The following is a 16,213-nucleotide window of genomic DNA, read 5'->3' as shown; positions in this document are numbered from 1 at the left end:
CTCCACCAATCAGCAGTGAGGGGGTGGGACCACATGATGGACAGCCCTTTCAGCCAATCAGCAGCAAGGGGTGGGGCTGTACGACAGATACCACTCACTGGTGAAGAAGGCTTACAAGGGGACACCAGGACCCCACAGCCAATCAGAGGCTTGGGGGTGGCAGGGCTACCACAATAAGCCATCCAAAATGGCAGCCAGCCCTGCCATCTGCCCATGAAATCAGTCGACCACCTCTTCGACTTGGGTAGTTCCCTACTTATATGATTGTTATTACTGGAAGGGCAGGCAGCCTGTGGGCTTGTGAATGGGAAGGCAGTTGTCACCAAACAGCTGTTCTAACACATGCCGTAAGATGGTGTGCAGTGGATTGTCTCATTTTTGGACAAATATTACTGGAGATATATCAAAATCAGAGAAGCATTTCTACAAAGTCAATCATAAGTAAGACTCTGTTTCTGTCATTCTGCCCATCACAAATAGGAGTTCTTAGCATTTTTTTGAGTATTTTAACTTGATAAATTTATGCAAAATTCTGTCTTGAGCCAAATCATTTCTGGATACAGAAGTCATCATAGACTGACTTGAAGTTTAAGTGACACTGTTGTTAACACAGATGAGTCAAAGCAGTCTTAACTACTGTGCATTTGTCACAGCTTCTATCTTAGCCAACCTTTTTCACTGCTGTATTAATTTTCCGCCTTCTTCATTGTTTTTAATGCATCATTTCAATGGTGCATTTGGAGGGTTGCAGAACAAGTATGAGTGTATTATCATTAAACAAAACTTCCAAAGAAAAAAGGCCGTGTTTGCACAACATTACACATGCTGATATTTGAAAGGGAACAATTATTTACTTTAAGTGCAGTACGCAGGGTTCCCTGAGGTTTTTACACAGTCCCCATGGAAACTGTCAGACCTTGCTCCATGCAGGAGCGTGCCAGCAGCTCAGCTCCTTTTCATCTGTCCTATTAGCCCAAGTAAACAAAATTAGTTCTTCTAGATATGATTGCCCTGGTACCAGCAGGCAGGGCTGGATTACCATACCCATTAGTAAGATTTTCCATTGTATTTATTTTTGTTTTTTCATATCTAAACAGTTGCCAAAGCCTGGTAGTTGGTTATAAAATGATTTCTCATTCAAGCTTATGAACTAGCAGACCACTGGTACACATACATGTGCTAAAGGAATAATCAGCTGCACATAGACCATGCAGAAATAGAAATTCCCAAGTCAATCCTCATAAACTTTTCATGTGCACAGGCTGACACATTTTTAAAGTTCAGTGATGTTCCATGGGGATACTGAGAGGAAAGAAACAGTACAAGCAAATAATGAGAACTGGAATAAGCAGATTTTTCTTACTCCATGAATGGTACATATAGTGTTAAAATAAACAGAGCACTGCATGAAGTTGTGCAATTGGGGGTGTGGGACATTAATTTAAAACATCTGTATATGTCATATATTACATATATACTATTTTCACAGATTGCATCCTCTGTTCAGCAGTGGAACCATGTAACAGGTTACAGACTCATACAATACATTAATTTATCAAATACAATTTTATTTTAATATATGCCTGGAGAAGCAAAAGCTCAGGGGTGACTTGATGGCAGCCTATAAGGGGTGTGCATCAGGAACTGGGAGACCATCTGTTCACCGGGGCACCCCAAGGAAAGATGAGGTCTAACGGTCACAAACTGCTGGAAGACCATTTTAGACTGGACAAAAGGAAAAACTTCTTTGCCATCCAAATTTCCAGAGTCTGGATTAGACTCCCCTCAGAAGTGGTGCAAGCACCAACTCTAGATACCTTTAAGATACGCTTGGATGCCTATCTTACTGGGGTGATCTAACTCCAGCTGACCTCCTGCCCCTTGGGCAGGTGGCTGGACCTGATGATCTTGCAAGGTCCCTTCCAGCCCTAATGTCTATAAAATCTACCAGATCTCTAGGCTATCAGTTTTTCTGTTTATTAATTGCAGCAACCAGTCACTAAAATGTTGCCTCTGTATCTTTGTAAGACCCAGAAGAGGCAAGACTCTGTCCTGCTCAGAGATCTAAAACAGGCATGACCTTTAAGTCTGTTATAACACTAACCTACCATGCAATCAGTAGTGTTCCTAAGGAGAGGGGCAGTATATTTAGTGATTTAGTGATCATTTGAATTTAATGATCAGATCATACCAGCACTGAAGGGAAGTCAAGTCCTACAGTAGCTTTGGCAGAAAACTAGCTTCAGTTGATGGGATCTTTCCCCAAAAGCTAACTCTTTTTCAGAAAGTCTCTAAGGACAAAAATAGGATTGAATCTTAGGACTTACACCCTTTACTCTGACAGCTGGTGATTTTACATCAGAGCTTATAAATAACCAAAGAACCATAAGCAAATAATTTCCTATTTAGTTTATTTTAGACAGTTATTCTAATGCAATTTGCCACTGCAGAATGATTTGTCAAACATAAGTCTGAAACAAATACATTCAAAGAAATGGTAGCTCAGCATTTCCTTATAGAGTTGCTACATTTTGGAACCTCTTTTGTTTAAGTTAATCTTGCATTCCTCTCAATTTTACCAGTTTTTAAAGCAGATTGAAGTTTGCCACAGACAAGTGGTAAGAGACTTGAAGGTTTGCTTTTATCAAATATCTTTATAAAGCAGTAGGAAGTATTTAAGGTTCAATTGTATTTATTTTTGCAAATGTACTTAATGCTTTAATTATGAAATCCTGTTTTATATTAATCCTAAAACAAATTAATACAATTGTACATTAAACAGTACATTGTAGCACAACTTGATAGAGAAAATATGCTATGACCAGTTCAGATGAGTCTGATATGAAGCAGTAAAATATATACAACCAGTCTTATCTTTCAGTGGGGAAATATATACATCATTACATGATAACTGAACATGCTGCTTATGTGTATTATGGCACTGACCCTAACAGTTGGGTCCTCTAGTACAGATCCTCCCAGCTGACAAAATAACATAAATTCAGTGGCTGAGCCTGTGATATGATGGTTTAGATGTACTGTCATTTCTACTATCCAAATATGGCTTAGTGCCTTTCTGTAAAAAATAAACCCCTGCTCCAAATTCATAGTAACTCCAGAAACAGCAGTGCTTTGCAGGAAGACAGTGGAAATCTTGAGACAAAAGCTATCGAGTAATAAACTGTTATTCCAAGAACAGCATCTCAGGTGTCATATTTTTATTTTTACTATTCTCTCTGCAGGAGGGGAGTGCTTATAGGTTGCTGTTCCACAAAAATAAGCAGATATGTTGCTCTGCACATCCCATTTCACAGTGTAGTAATCATCTTTCTTCCCAGTGTCACCCAGTGAGACCTAATTTAACCCTATCTGGGTATGCCTGTATATGCACTATCCCATTAATCAATAGGTAAAAATACACAATAGGTCATTTCAGGGACAGTAGTTTTCAGGAAAAAAACCTGCATTTCTCTTATTCTAAAACTCTAAAATAATGTCACAATTAATGCCTAGGTTATAAAAAACAGCACATACACACAACCTTCCTCATGCTGATACCTCAGGGCCTGTACTTCAATTTATCAATTAGCACCAGATTTATTTCTGATTTTAGCTGCTTTTGAATTTGTATCTGATTTGTGACAGAATTAGAAAAGCAGCTAAGAATTTTGAGCTATTCCAGAAATGTTCATGGAATAACAGCAAACTATCAGCTAAGGCGAAGATCCAAATCTATGAGACTTGTGTACTGTCATCCCTGCTTTATGGTTCAGAAACGTGAACTACATATGTTAGGCACATCAAGAGACTGAACAGCTTCCATGTGAAATGTCTGCATAAGAGCCTGAAAATAAAGTGAGAAGACAGACCAAACACAGAGGTACTGGAGCATGTAGGACTGACACACTTGGAAACCACTATCAAGAAGAGGAGATTGCGATGAATTGGCCATGTCAGGAGAATGGGAGGAGACCGTATCCCCAAGAATGTTTTGTATAGTGAGATTTGAGACGGCTCTAGAAAATGGGGTCACCCTCTATGGCAGTACCACAATGTGTGCAAAAAGTATATGAAGTCAGGTATCCAGGTTGTAGCCGTATTGGTCTAAAGGAAAAGGCAATCAGGACTCATAGTAGAGATTATATCTTTTATTAGACCAACAAGATTTTTGCAAAAAAAATTCTTAAATTGCAAGCTTTCGGGCACAAACACCCTCCATCAGGCATTGGTGAAAAGATTGTAAAAGTTCTCCTGGGTAGAAATGAAAGTTCATATTTCATAGGATTTCAGAGAGGAGTCAATAGATGGAAAACTCCTCTGGGCAGTCAGTTCATAGCTGGTATGGAGCCTCTCACCTCTTGTGAGGATCTGTGATGATGCAAATTACCTTGAAACAAAGGCAGGAGCAGGAAAAAATATATGAATTAATTCAGCATCAACATAGAAAGCTGGGGGGAGTGTGCAGAATCCCATTCAATCTGGAGGGAACATTTGACACTGGGTGCAGGTCAACATGAAGCAGTTTTGATCCAGAGGATGGAAGAAAAACAAGGAAGAAAGCAATGTGCTGTAAACTTGGACTCCAACTAAGACAACATATAGTTTCATAGTAGCTAGGGTCAGGAGGAACCTGAACAGATCATCTAGCCTGACCCCCTGCCACAGGCAGGAATGAATGCTGGGTTCACAAGACCCCAGACAGGTGATCATCCAACCTCCTCTTGAATTTGCCCAAGGTAGGGGCGAGGACCACTTCCCTGGAATCTAGTTCCAGATTTTGGCCACCCTAACTGTAAAATATTGCCTTCTGATCTCTAACCTAAACCTATTCTCCATCAGCTTATTACCATTGTTCCTCGTCACCCCAGGTGGTGCTGGGGAGAAAAGGGCTCTGCCTATTTGCTGTTGATCTCCCCTGATGAGCTTGTAGGCAGCCTGTGATCTGTGAAACTTGTAACAAGCTATGTTGCTCTGGAATTGAACTTGTCAGCTACAAACCAGTTCATCAGGCATCTGACTGGGTTTCTTATGTGTACACCATGATCCACAGGATCAACGGTTGCCTGTTCCAGATTTTAGCTGCTTTTAAATGTTTGGAGCTATCGCTCTGCTGATTCCATGTGCTAAGCCTCTGTTAAGTCACTTTTAAACAAATTATCCACAAAGCTCAAAAGCAGATCTAGGTTTGGATTTCCAAGGTGAATTCTCCTGATCAGAGGTTCCGCTTGATGTTTATCGCTATTTTTAATATTGTTTTGCGTTCCAGATTGTGCTGTGCTAAAAATGTTAGTTTTTCAGTTTTAGTCTTAGATGTAACATATTAACTGTATCTTTGTTTCCACAGGCTTCTAACTGTGCTGCTGCAGCAATCAAATCTTAGTGAAATTAATCATCAGGACAATGAGGTGAGTATATGTGCACTGGAATCATTGTCCCACACAGTGAAGTTCCTGCAGTCTAGATGGGTCCACTGTACTATCTACTGATAGTAAGCTGTACTACTATGCAGTGATCAGCACTTCTCAGTTAAGGTCCTTACAGCACTTTGCAAAGACTGCTATACATTTTCCTGCTGTATATGTCTTGTTCAGCTCCTAAGCACAGATCTCCAGGACAACTGCTAGCAGGTGGGAGGAAACCTTTGATTGATAAACCCATCTCTTCCACATGCTATCAGTTATGGGGGTATCCCTAGCAAACATTTCTTAACCAACTTGTTAGGAAAGGTATTCATTCACTTATTTCAAAGTTAGACACCAGAACTAATTTTTCTGCTTTGCTAGGCATCCCACCATCAGGGAACTGGAGCCATTAGGAATTTTGCCCAATTGCTATGGTCCGTAAAGGCCCATACAACAGCTAAAGATATGGCCAGGGGAGAGTATACAAACCAGTTGGGGTACACCAACAGCCCAGGGTAAGTATTTCCCAATGCCAGAGAATAAATTCTCAGCTTGGCATATCTACTTGTTTACCAGCACATGTGCAGCCCAAAGGGGCCAGAGCACAACAGAGTATTAGACTCAGTTTTCATATAAATCACTTTAGTTCTGGCAGCAACTTTAAAATCCTGCTGACCTCCATAGCTCCCCAAACCTCCAGGGGCCAGGACCAGGGGAGCTAGTCATTTAACTTCCTCTCTGACGGTGTTCCCTCTAAGCTGCGCATGTGTGCAGCCGTGCACAAGTAAAAATCCTGCTGCGCACAAACTTTTTAAAGCCACGCACCCTCCCGGAGAGGAGCTGGGCGTAGAGTGCGGTGGAGGCACTGGGGCCGGCATGGGACACTTACCGAAGGTAAGCTCCTCACTCCTCATCCAGGGCAGGCAGCAGCTCCTCCCCGAGGTGAGGCAGGGGCAGGGATGGGAATGGGGGCTGGGGCTGGGGGCTGGCACGGGCTCCGCTGGCTCCGGAGAATTGCTCCGCGGGCTCTGCTGGCTCCAGGGAACTGCTCCGCTCCCCCACATCACCTCAGGGAGCAAGGAGGCACATGGCATCAGGGCTGGGGAGTGGAGCAGTTCCCCAGAGTCAGCGAGGCCTGCACCAGCCCCAGCCCCCAGCCCTGCCTTGCCTCACCTTGGGGAGTGAATTTGGATAGAGTGCTTTCACCAAAACTTTAAAAAGAACCAAACCATTGAACTGGTAAAACTTTGCTGATAAAAATATGGAACCAGAGTTGTATGAACTTCTCAAGCAACTTTTGGCAATATTAACCTCTCTTGCAGGTGCAGAGAGTACTTTGCTTGATTCAGATTGTTCTGATCAATTATTACTTAGGGATAGAAAATTTGTTTTTTCCTCTTTCAATCTAGAAATAATAACTAGATACATGATGATGAGATACATTAGTTCTAAAATCTTGCAGAGTACAGCAATAACAAACAATTAATTTATTAGTTATGGATAATACTTTTTAATAAAGCATTTAGTTTTGAATGCAAAACACAACTCTTTTTTTCCTTGGGTATCAAGAATTTATAAGAAATTTTCTTTAATGGAAAAAATTTAATATTTTTGCGCATTTAAATAGCTTCAAATTTTCATTCAAAATCACCTTGACAAAACTATAGTAAGATATTCAGCATCTAGTAAATCAGAAATACCTTTCTCAGGTACGATCATGATAGATTCTTATATTTTAAGTTTTTAGGTGTTAAGACAATTGATTGTGTCCAGCCCATGGCTGCCCCACAGCACTCCACTGTGCTGCTCTGGGCTGCAGTTAGCATGGCGAAGGGTGGTGGCCGAACCCTGCCCACTCCCACCTGGACACTTACTTTGGGACACCTACCGGCAGACCGCGTCGAAAGGGGGAGGCGGGACTGAAGCGACATGCTCACGGACCACTACTCCTTAGAGGGAACATTGATCTCTGATCTTATACTTCATGTCCAACCATCCATACTGTGGTTTGCAGAGGCTGTTTATAACTGCTTACACAGGACCTGTGAGATGATCCTCTGTTGACACTGTGGAGTTGTCAGTAATCTCCATAGAACCTAGTACAATACTCTGAATCTTTAATGTTTTACTGTATGTTTCCACAAAAAATAATCTTTAAGTCAAAAGTTCTTTAAATACCACCTGACACCAGGAAAATATTTTTCCACTGTTCAGTGCTAGACCCTACATATTCATGTGTTCTTGGAAATGTGACTGCTCAAGGCTAGTTTTGACTAACAAAGACCTCCTCCCCCTTCCTATTCCTGTCTGGAAGGATAACGGTGAAGTTTTCCTACCTATAAGCTTTATAAAAAAAATACCCCACAGAAGAACCATATAAATACAGTCAGTAGTATGGAATACATCTGTAGGTTTCACAATTTCTGTGACTGTGGTTGCCTATGATTTTATACATGGAGGCTGCCAAGTGATGATATGCACAGGAGTTCCCTGGATAAAAATATAAGATAGGCCATTTCTCAGGGAGGACGGCAGGTGCAGACTCTCTGGTATCAACTTCCCTTATGACTGGATTGACATTGGTTACCCTCCTCTATGACCCCCATGATGCCCTCATACAGGTGTTACCGCCATCTTCTTTTCCCTTCTTCACCCTCCTGCTTGGGTTGGGTTTTTTTGTTTGTTTTGTTGGTTGCCTTTTTGGCCTCTCTATTTCTATACACATTTTCTCCTGTTTCTTTCATGTCTTTTTAATATCTCTTTTGCTGGCTCTTCTATATTGCTCAGCATCCTTAACTCCTCTTCTTTGGTGGTTTTACTAACCTCCCCTGTGCCTTAATTCCACAGAATGGAGCTTCCATTAATACCACCTAAGTCTGCTACCATGGCAAATATCTAGTTCAGCCAAACATAGGTTGATGATATCTGAAGGCCTCTATATGAGAGCTACCACCACAGACAGTTGTTTTGATGGCCACAAAAAGAGCTAGGAGGAAGACATCTTTTAAGGAGACCCTAATTATTTATTAGTCATGGCAGCAGATTCACAATACTTGTGAAAAGATTGACCATGTAGCTCGCACTAATTGTTCTGATCTCCCTCTTCATATGAACTGGTTTGGTATTCATCCCTGAGGCTAGAAAACACCGGAGTTAAGCTTTGGGTCAAAACTTCTATAGGATCTTCGGTGTCCATCAACAGTGTTAGGTCTCCAGGGTGAAATTTTAGCTCTGCCGACGTTGATGGTCTAATTCTCATTGATTTCAAGGAAGCCAGGATTTCATCCTGTTTTTTTGGTTTTACAAAACCAAAACCCCAATGACTAAGTTTTGCAAAACTTACAAAGTAAAAACAAAACCTCTTTGGTTTAACTGGTTTATCCTCTCTTTATCCACACTTTAAGAGACTTCAGAGTTCAGTACCACTGTCACATACCTTAGGAGCACTGAACAAGTAATACTGAGGAATTCAAATTTTGGGAAGATATTAGCAACAATATCTATTATTAATATGCCACATGCCATACTTGCTAACAGTGTTTTATAGATAAGTAAAATGGCAGACCCCTTTCTCAGGTAACGGAAAATCTAATATCAAATTTGAATTTCTTCCATTCTTCATTCTTTGGTTTTTATTCTCTTGGAATCTAGGCAAGAACCATAGACCTCATTTCTACACCGTGTATTTTCACTTGTGCAAAGTGGTGAAAATGCTGTTCTTTCCTAATGGCACTTTAGCAGGATGTTGTTTAGGTAACTTGGTAGGGAACGTGTGCAACATTATAGATTCTGAGTAAAATTTTGTATGTAGATGTGTTTTTGATATTGATGAAGGTAAACCTACATGACTGGGCAAGTGAGTTCATCATTTATTGTTTGCTTTGGTAGTTGTTTTTTAAATGACAATACAGTATGTTTATATTTTAACATTACTGTTGACATACTAGGATGCATTTCTCATCTGGCACAAACTGGCATAATTCCATTGACATCAATGATGCAATATTGATTTACTACTGAGAATCCAACCCATGCTATTTATTTTAGGTCAGAGTTAATATAAAATGCAAGCCTAAAATGAACCTTCTAATGGAAACTGAATACAAATTTGACTATAAGAAAGTTTTCCTCTACCCATAAAGCTGCTGATGCGTTACTTAAAAACAGGCTATAATAATTATAACAGAGTGCAACAGGACCAGTGTTCCAGGGGTGACCATCACATCCCCTGGTGGCAACTCAACTCCTGCTCCACTCCAACTCTAAGGTGCCCCCCACCCCCACCTTTGCTCTTGCTTGCATACTTCGATCTTGTGTGCAGCCTCCCTTTCCAAGGTTTATTAAGCCTTAGAGGGATCTATAACCTATCCTCTGCACACGGATCCCTCTCAGACCTACTATATGGGCCTTTCTGGCCTGCACATGCTTCTCACAGGCACCTGTTGCCTTCTGAGCTCATCACAGCCTCTGTATCTCTCTAATAGCCATGTCCATGCCTTGCAGGTGTTTCCACTCATCACAAACCACTAGGCCACCTCCAGCCTCCTCTCCCTTGTCAGGACCTCAGCCTTCCCAGCTTCTGCCCCCCCACACTGCTCTGCTGTTCACTTTGGCCTAGATCCACAGCACTAGACCTGGCTTCTTGGGATCCAGCCCCTATTTCACCCTTCTGGACTCTTATCTCCACCCCTCATGGCCTGTGGGCTCTCTAGCCCTGTTTCTGCCCCTCCTTGACTACAGGTCCTCGACCCGTGCTTTGTTTCTCCCAGGTTATTATCTCTGCCTCTCTCTGGGCTGTGGGAGCTCTGGCCCTGTCACTGCCCCTTTTGGACAGTGTTCCCCCGGCCCCAATCTGCCCCTCTTGGGCTATGGGGTCTCTGACCTATTGTGTCCCTTACATTGTAGTCAAGCCCCTGTTCTCTGGCAGGGCTCCAGACAGCCATGTACCCCTTGGGTACCACTGGGACCTCCTCTCACCCCTTTCTAGTTCAACCTAAACCAGCAGTATAATTATAACAAAAGAGCAAGCCCACTGGTTATAACTAAGGCTCTTGGCACACTGGCTGTTTAACAAAACCTCTACTCATCCTGGGTCTCAACTCCCTGTAAGCCCCCCAGTTCCTAATGTAACCCTGGCAGCAGTGCTACCCGCAACCACGTCCAAATTTTCGGGATTTTGGGGTGCCAATAGGTCTCAGTCAACTCCCACTCCATCTACAGGCTGGGAGCCACCACTCAGTGGAGTGCTCTCCCGTGGTTCTCCCTGTACCAGATCACATACTAAATGACTATTTACAATAATTTATTATTTACAATAGCAACTAAGAAATTAACAGATTCAGCATCACGTAGATAACATACACAATATTTTTCAATGAGCTTGATAATTATCTATACCAGCAAATAAAAGCAAATACTTATCATATAGCAAAAGCAATTGTGTTATCAAATTTAGTACTCAGACAGCTTATAACAGGTATATACACTTAATCAGCCAGATCCCCCACAGAATCACTCTGTCCACAGCAAAGCAATCAACTGTGAGATGGCTGCAGTTGAGCACCAGTGAAGCTGTGCTCACTCTGCCTCAGAAGAGGTGTGGCAATGCTCTCATCTGGTCCGAAGATGGAGTTGTCTGTCAGGCCCTTGGGTGCACCTGTTCCTGAGACCGGGGTTTCTTCCCTTTTCCAGTCTATCCTTTAGTAAAGGATATCCAGTGATCCTGGGTGCTCAGTAGCTTATGGCTCCTCTGCCCTCAGTAGCAGCTCACTCAGCAACAATTCTTCTGCCAGTAGTCCTCTCAGAAGCAATTGTCCTGGTAGCAGCCCCTTTCAGAAGCAGACCTTCTCCCCCGCAGCCCTCAGCTAATCTCTCTCCCAGATCTCTCCCTTTTTCTTTTCTTTTTTCCTGGGCTTCCCACCTCAGAGTTTCAGCTGTCCAGTCCCATGTATGCATTCTGCAGGCTTCAGCTCCAAGCTTCAGCTGGTTAGCGCCTACTATATCTGCGTGCACAGCCTGCTGCAAATCCAAATCCCAACAGTGCAAACACCCTGAATGGGATTGTAAAATGTGAGCAAACCCTTCAGCACCTTTACATTCTCCCCTGTGTTTGAGTTTACCAACTTCAGTAACTAGTAAAGAGTAGTCATTTATTATTTCCAGGGGTGCAGTGCAAGGGTTTCTGAAATGACACCTGGGGCATCATAAGTGAGCTTCTTTACTGGATTCACTACCCGAATAGGTCGGGCGGTATCTGGGAAGAGTAGTGATGCCAGCTCCCCCATGGGTACCTCTGGCCCCAGAGAGAGTTGGCTCCCAGCTGGTTCTAAATTGCCAAAATCCTGGGCCTCCTCCATAGGAGCAGGTTCTGGGGTCCTGTAGACTTCACTACCTGGGCTAGGAGGCATTGGGATCACTGGCTGAAATGAGGTATCCCACTGACATTGTCAGCCCCCTTCAGCTTGCTATGAACGGTACGCCCTTGTGCTCAGCTTGAGACCCACTGCCCAAGTAATCCTTGTCAGACTCACTGTCTAAGGCATCCCTCTAGCCCTGGCCTGGAAAACCATGGGTATCTGGTGATCTCATCCAGGTCCTAAGTCGCCGGTTTGGTGGAGATTGCTGCCCCTCTGAGCCTGGCAAAGGGGGCCCCGCTAACTCCCCTGTGAGCAGTAATAAATTGTGGTGTACAGTCCTTTCTATACTGGCTCCAACCCCAGGCTTTATCTTATATACAGGCAGATTTCCCATCTGCCGTATTATCACGTAGGGAGTCATTCTCCATCAGTTGGCTATTTTATGCTTCCCAACCACTCCCACATTTCTTAAAAGCACTTGGTCTCCTGGCTATAACCCTTGAGTGCGTACCTGGAGGTCATTCCTTGCTTTATGGCATGCTGTGTTTCTATGGGCTACCTCCTGCACTCACTGGTATGCTTGCCGAAGCTTTTCCTGTAACTTTGCCACCTATAGATGATGAGTGACACGCTCCTCCTCATTTGGGGTTACCCCAAAGCATAAATCAATGGGAATATGGGGCTCCCTCCCAAACTTCAGTAAGTAGGGACTGACCCCAGTAACATCGTTTTTTGTGGTGTTATATGCATGCACTAAAAAAGCAATGTACTGACTCCAGTAGGCCTTTTGCTCCAGGTGGAGAGTCTCAACATATTTAGCAAGGTTCTGTTAACCTCTCCAACTGAGGATTTCCCTGCGGGTGATAGGGTGTGATTTGCAACTTTCTGATCCCAGCTAGCTGCAAGACCTCCACAGCAGCTGGCTCTCAAAGTCCCTCCCCTGATCTGAATGGCCATACACCCAAAAGTATTTATCCCATATACACAGAAAAATATTTATTCCATAACACCTTGGCCATAGTGGAAGCTTTCTGATCTTGCATAGGATAGGTCTCTGCATATCGTGTGAAGTGATCCATCACCACCAAGATGTTACCCACATTCAACTGTCAGTTTCAACAGACAGAATATCTATGCACACAAGCTCCAGGGCCTTCGAGCTGGGAATCATATGTAAGTAGGCAGTCTTACTGGGCAGGGTCTTCCGCTGCATGCATTTGGTCTTCCCATCACTAGCCATGCAGGGCCAAAAAAATCTATCACGGACTGGTGCCAGAGTCTGTTCAGCTCCCAAGTGCCCAAAATCATTGTGCAGTGCCCACAAAACTAACTCCTGGTACACTTTTGGGAGCACAAGCTGTGCTATTGTTTCCCCAGAGGCCTAGTGGTGACTTGATACAGAACTCCATCTATTACTTAGAGCTGGACCCATTCCCACATTAGCACTCTGCCGCACAATGTGTTGAGCCCCTTCCCAGGCACAAGGGCTCCACCCTTCTTTTGTTCCAGAATCTCATTAATCTCTGGGCCCTGTTTCTGGGTCTCTCGCCATTGGGGAATACTCATCTGGGGCAGAGCAGATTGAGTCAAGGTGATGTAACTTAACTCACCAGGGCTGCCAGAATGCGCTCCAGGGGCACTCCCAGGACCTCTGCCACACAATCGCCTATCCTGTCCTCTAGAGATCTCCCCAGTCCTCCCAAGTTGCAGATGCTCTTAACTTCCTCTTCCTTAACCATCTTCACCCCAGGACCACATGGGCAATGAGAAAGGGCATCTGCATCTACATTTTGTTGCCCAGCTCTGTAGTGTAGACTAAATGGGTAAGCTGACAGAGCAAGCACCCACCGATGCCCAGTGGCATCTAGCTTAGCACTAATCAGAATGTACATCAGGAGATTGTTGTCCATCCATACTGTGAACTTTGCCCCATACAAATAGTCTTTAAACTTCTCAGTGACAACCCACTTCAGCGCCAAAAATTCTAGCTTATGAACCAGGTACCTCATCTTGCTAGGTGTCAGGCTTCAACTGGCAAATGCAACTGGCGTTTGTTCCCTTCATGGTCTTGGTAAAGCACAGCCCCCAGACTTTCAAGACTGGTGTCTGTCTGCAACACATAGGGTTTAGCAGAACCAGCATAGGCCAGCACAAGCACTCGAGTGAGCCGTGCCGTCAAAGTTCAGAACACTTTTTCACGCTGGTCAGTCCAGCAAGACCCAAAAGGTTCCAATGGATGGTGCAGAATGGCTTGAGTAGGTGCCACCACCATGGTGTGGGGGGCCTTGGCAGGGCATTTGTGTCTCCCCATCTGACAGCCCCGCGTTAACTCATTTAATGGTTTAATTATCGCAGCGTAATCTTGGACAAAACGCCTATAATATCCTGTAAATCCAAGGAACCTCTTGAGATTCTGATAGTTTTGGGGCCACGGCCACATAGTCATGGCTTCTGTTTTCTCAGGATCAGTACTGATTCCGTCCTGGGAAACTACATGTTGGACATATTTAATGGAAGTTTGACAAAATTTACATTTGTCCAGTGCTCACTTGAGTGCCACAGCTTCTAGCCTATCTAAGACTTTCATCAATCTCCCCTCATGTTCCTCAAGGGTTCTGCCAAACACTATAAGATTGTTGAGGTAAACAAGAACTTTTGTCATGTTCATATCTCCCACCACACTCTCACTAACTGCTGAAAGGTGGATGGGGCTCCTGAAATTCCCTGTGACATCCTTTTGAATTGGTAGAACCCTAAAGAGCAAATAAAAGCAGTTTTTTCCTTATCCTTATGCCATAGGAGAATCTGATAATAGCCACTGTGTAAATCTAACACTGAGAACCACTGGCTCCCAATTAGACAATCCAGGGCGTCTTGTACATGTGGCACAGTATATTGATCGGCAATTGTCCTACCGTTCAAAGTATGATAGTCTATACACATCATGATTGTTCCAGTTTTCTTTCTCACAATCACTATCGGGGAAGCATACAGGCTTCTTGATTCTTTAATGATTCCACTGTTCATCAAATCTTGTAGATGCATTGTCCATCACATCTTCTATTTTGGCAAGCGCAATCTTCCTTTATCATTCATGAAATGGTCTAGTATCTTGTAGCTGTATGTGGTGCTCTGCCCCTTGGCCAACCCCATGTCCCATTCATGAAGCGAGAAGACTTTGGGCCTAGTTTCTGCTGTAACTGGGCCTTCCACTTCGGATGCACTGGTGAGTCTCCAAAATAAAACCAGGTGGGGTCCAACTCCCCCCCTTCAGTGGGACACAGTGGTGGCAAGGCCACATTTACTTCCTTCAGGTTGCCACTTTTTGCCCAGGTTCCACAAAAAGGTTCTGCCCTGAGGGGTTGGCTACCAGCACCAAGATCTCCCATGGTGCTGCTTTCCTGAGTAAGATTACACCACTGCGGACCAGCATTCTCTTAAGCGATCCCTACCAGCACACAGGTTCCAACACTGCCAGCTTTTGATTGCCAAATCCCACAGGACACTGGCACTTAGTATGCAGCAGCTAGCTGCTTTGGGCAGACACGCACTCATGGGCAGTACAAGTGTAGTGTAATGCTCCCATAGTAGAGTCACCTTTCTTTAGTGGCTAGTTCTCAATCTTTTGATATGCCACAGCACATAGGGCATGCGTCTTAAGGGTCGCTGAATATTGTTTCCCAGCTTCTGCTTATAATTCCCTGTCAGGATCTGAAATAGGCTGGAGTTAGTCCCCACTATGATTGAGGTCCCCTGCATCCAGTTGGGATCTGTACACACCAATGCCACAGTGGACACTTCTCTTTTAACACCCATGACACCTTTGGGGAACTTGAGGTGAGCTATTACATATCCGCTATAGGGGTAGGCTTCATGACTCAGACCGCAGAGACCTAACCCTGTCAGTGATTGCAGGGGCAGATGTTTTAGGTGTTGGTCATAAAAGGAACAAAACATGATTGTCACCTGCAATCCGCTGTCCAGGACAGCTGTGTACTGGTACTAGTGTCCGTCCACCATCACAGGTACCTCTGCTCTGGGGCTGACCAGTCCTGGGGGAAATTGCTGGGGTGAATCAGGGACCTGGAAGCTGAAACATATTGGGGTAGCAACCCGATGTAGCTGGGAGCCACGTGATGCTGGAGTAGCCAGCAGAGGGCAGGAAAGCAGGGAAATGGCAGCTACAGGCGGATGGGTGGGGGGAGTGGCGGTGAGTGGGTGACAGCTGGGCGGGAGCATGGGGCCCATGTCGGTGCCCTGGGGCCAGGGCCAGCGGGGCTCAGAGTGGGGCAGCAGGAGCATGGAGTCCAGCACCAGCTATGTTGGTGGGGGGGCAGAATTCCTGCAGGACTCCTGCTTCCCTGCTCTGGGTCCCGCTGGTGCTCACCCTGGGACACCAGCATGGGCCCCGCACTCCCACACAGCTGATGCTGCACTCCATGTGCCCGCTCACTG

The 16,213-nt window shown here is 44.3% G+C and overlaps 1 protein-coding gene across 1 annotated transcript in view; it reads left to right on the top strand.

Moving 5' to 3' along the window:
• The window catches only part of ANKRD55 (ankyrin repeat domain 55), a 96,598-nt gene that overhangs the window by 34,115 nt on the left and 46,270 nt on the right, over window positions 1-16,213 (top strand). Inside the window, exon 5 of the mRNA XM_014518805.1 lies at window positions 5,345-5,405. Within this exon, the coding sequence (XP_014374291.1) occupies window positions 5,345-5,405 (61 nt within the window). The remainder of the gene's footprint in view (window positions 1-5,344; window positions 5,406-16,213) is intronic.

The sequence above is a fragment of the Alligator sinensis genome, unplaced genomic scaffold, assembly GCF_000455745.1.
Source record: "Alligator sinensis unplaced genomic scaffold, ASM45574v1 scaffold123_1, whole genome shotgun sequence".
Lineage (NCBI taxonomy): Eukaryota > Metazoa > Chordata > Crocodylia > Alligatoridae > Alligator > Alligator sinensis.
The sequence above is the reverse complement of the archived record's forward strand: the minus strand, read 5'-3'. Positions and strand labels throughout refer to the sequence as shown.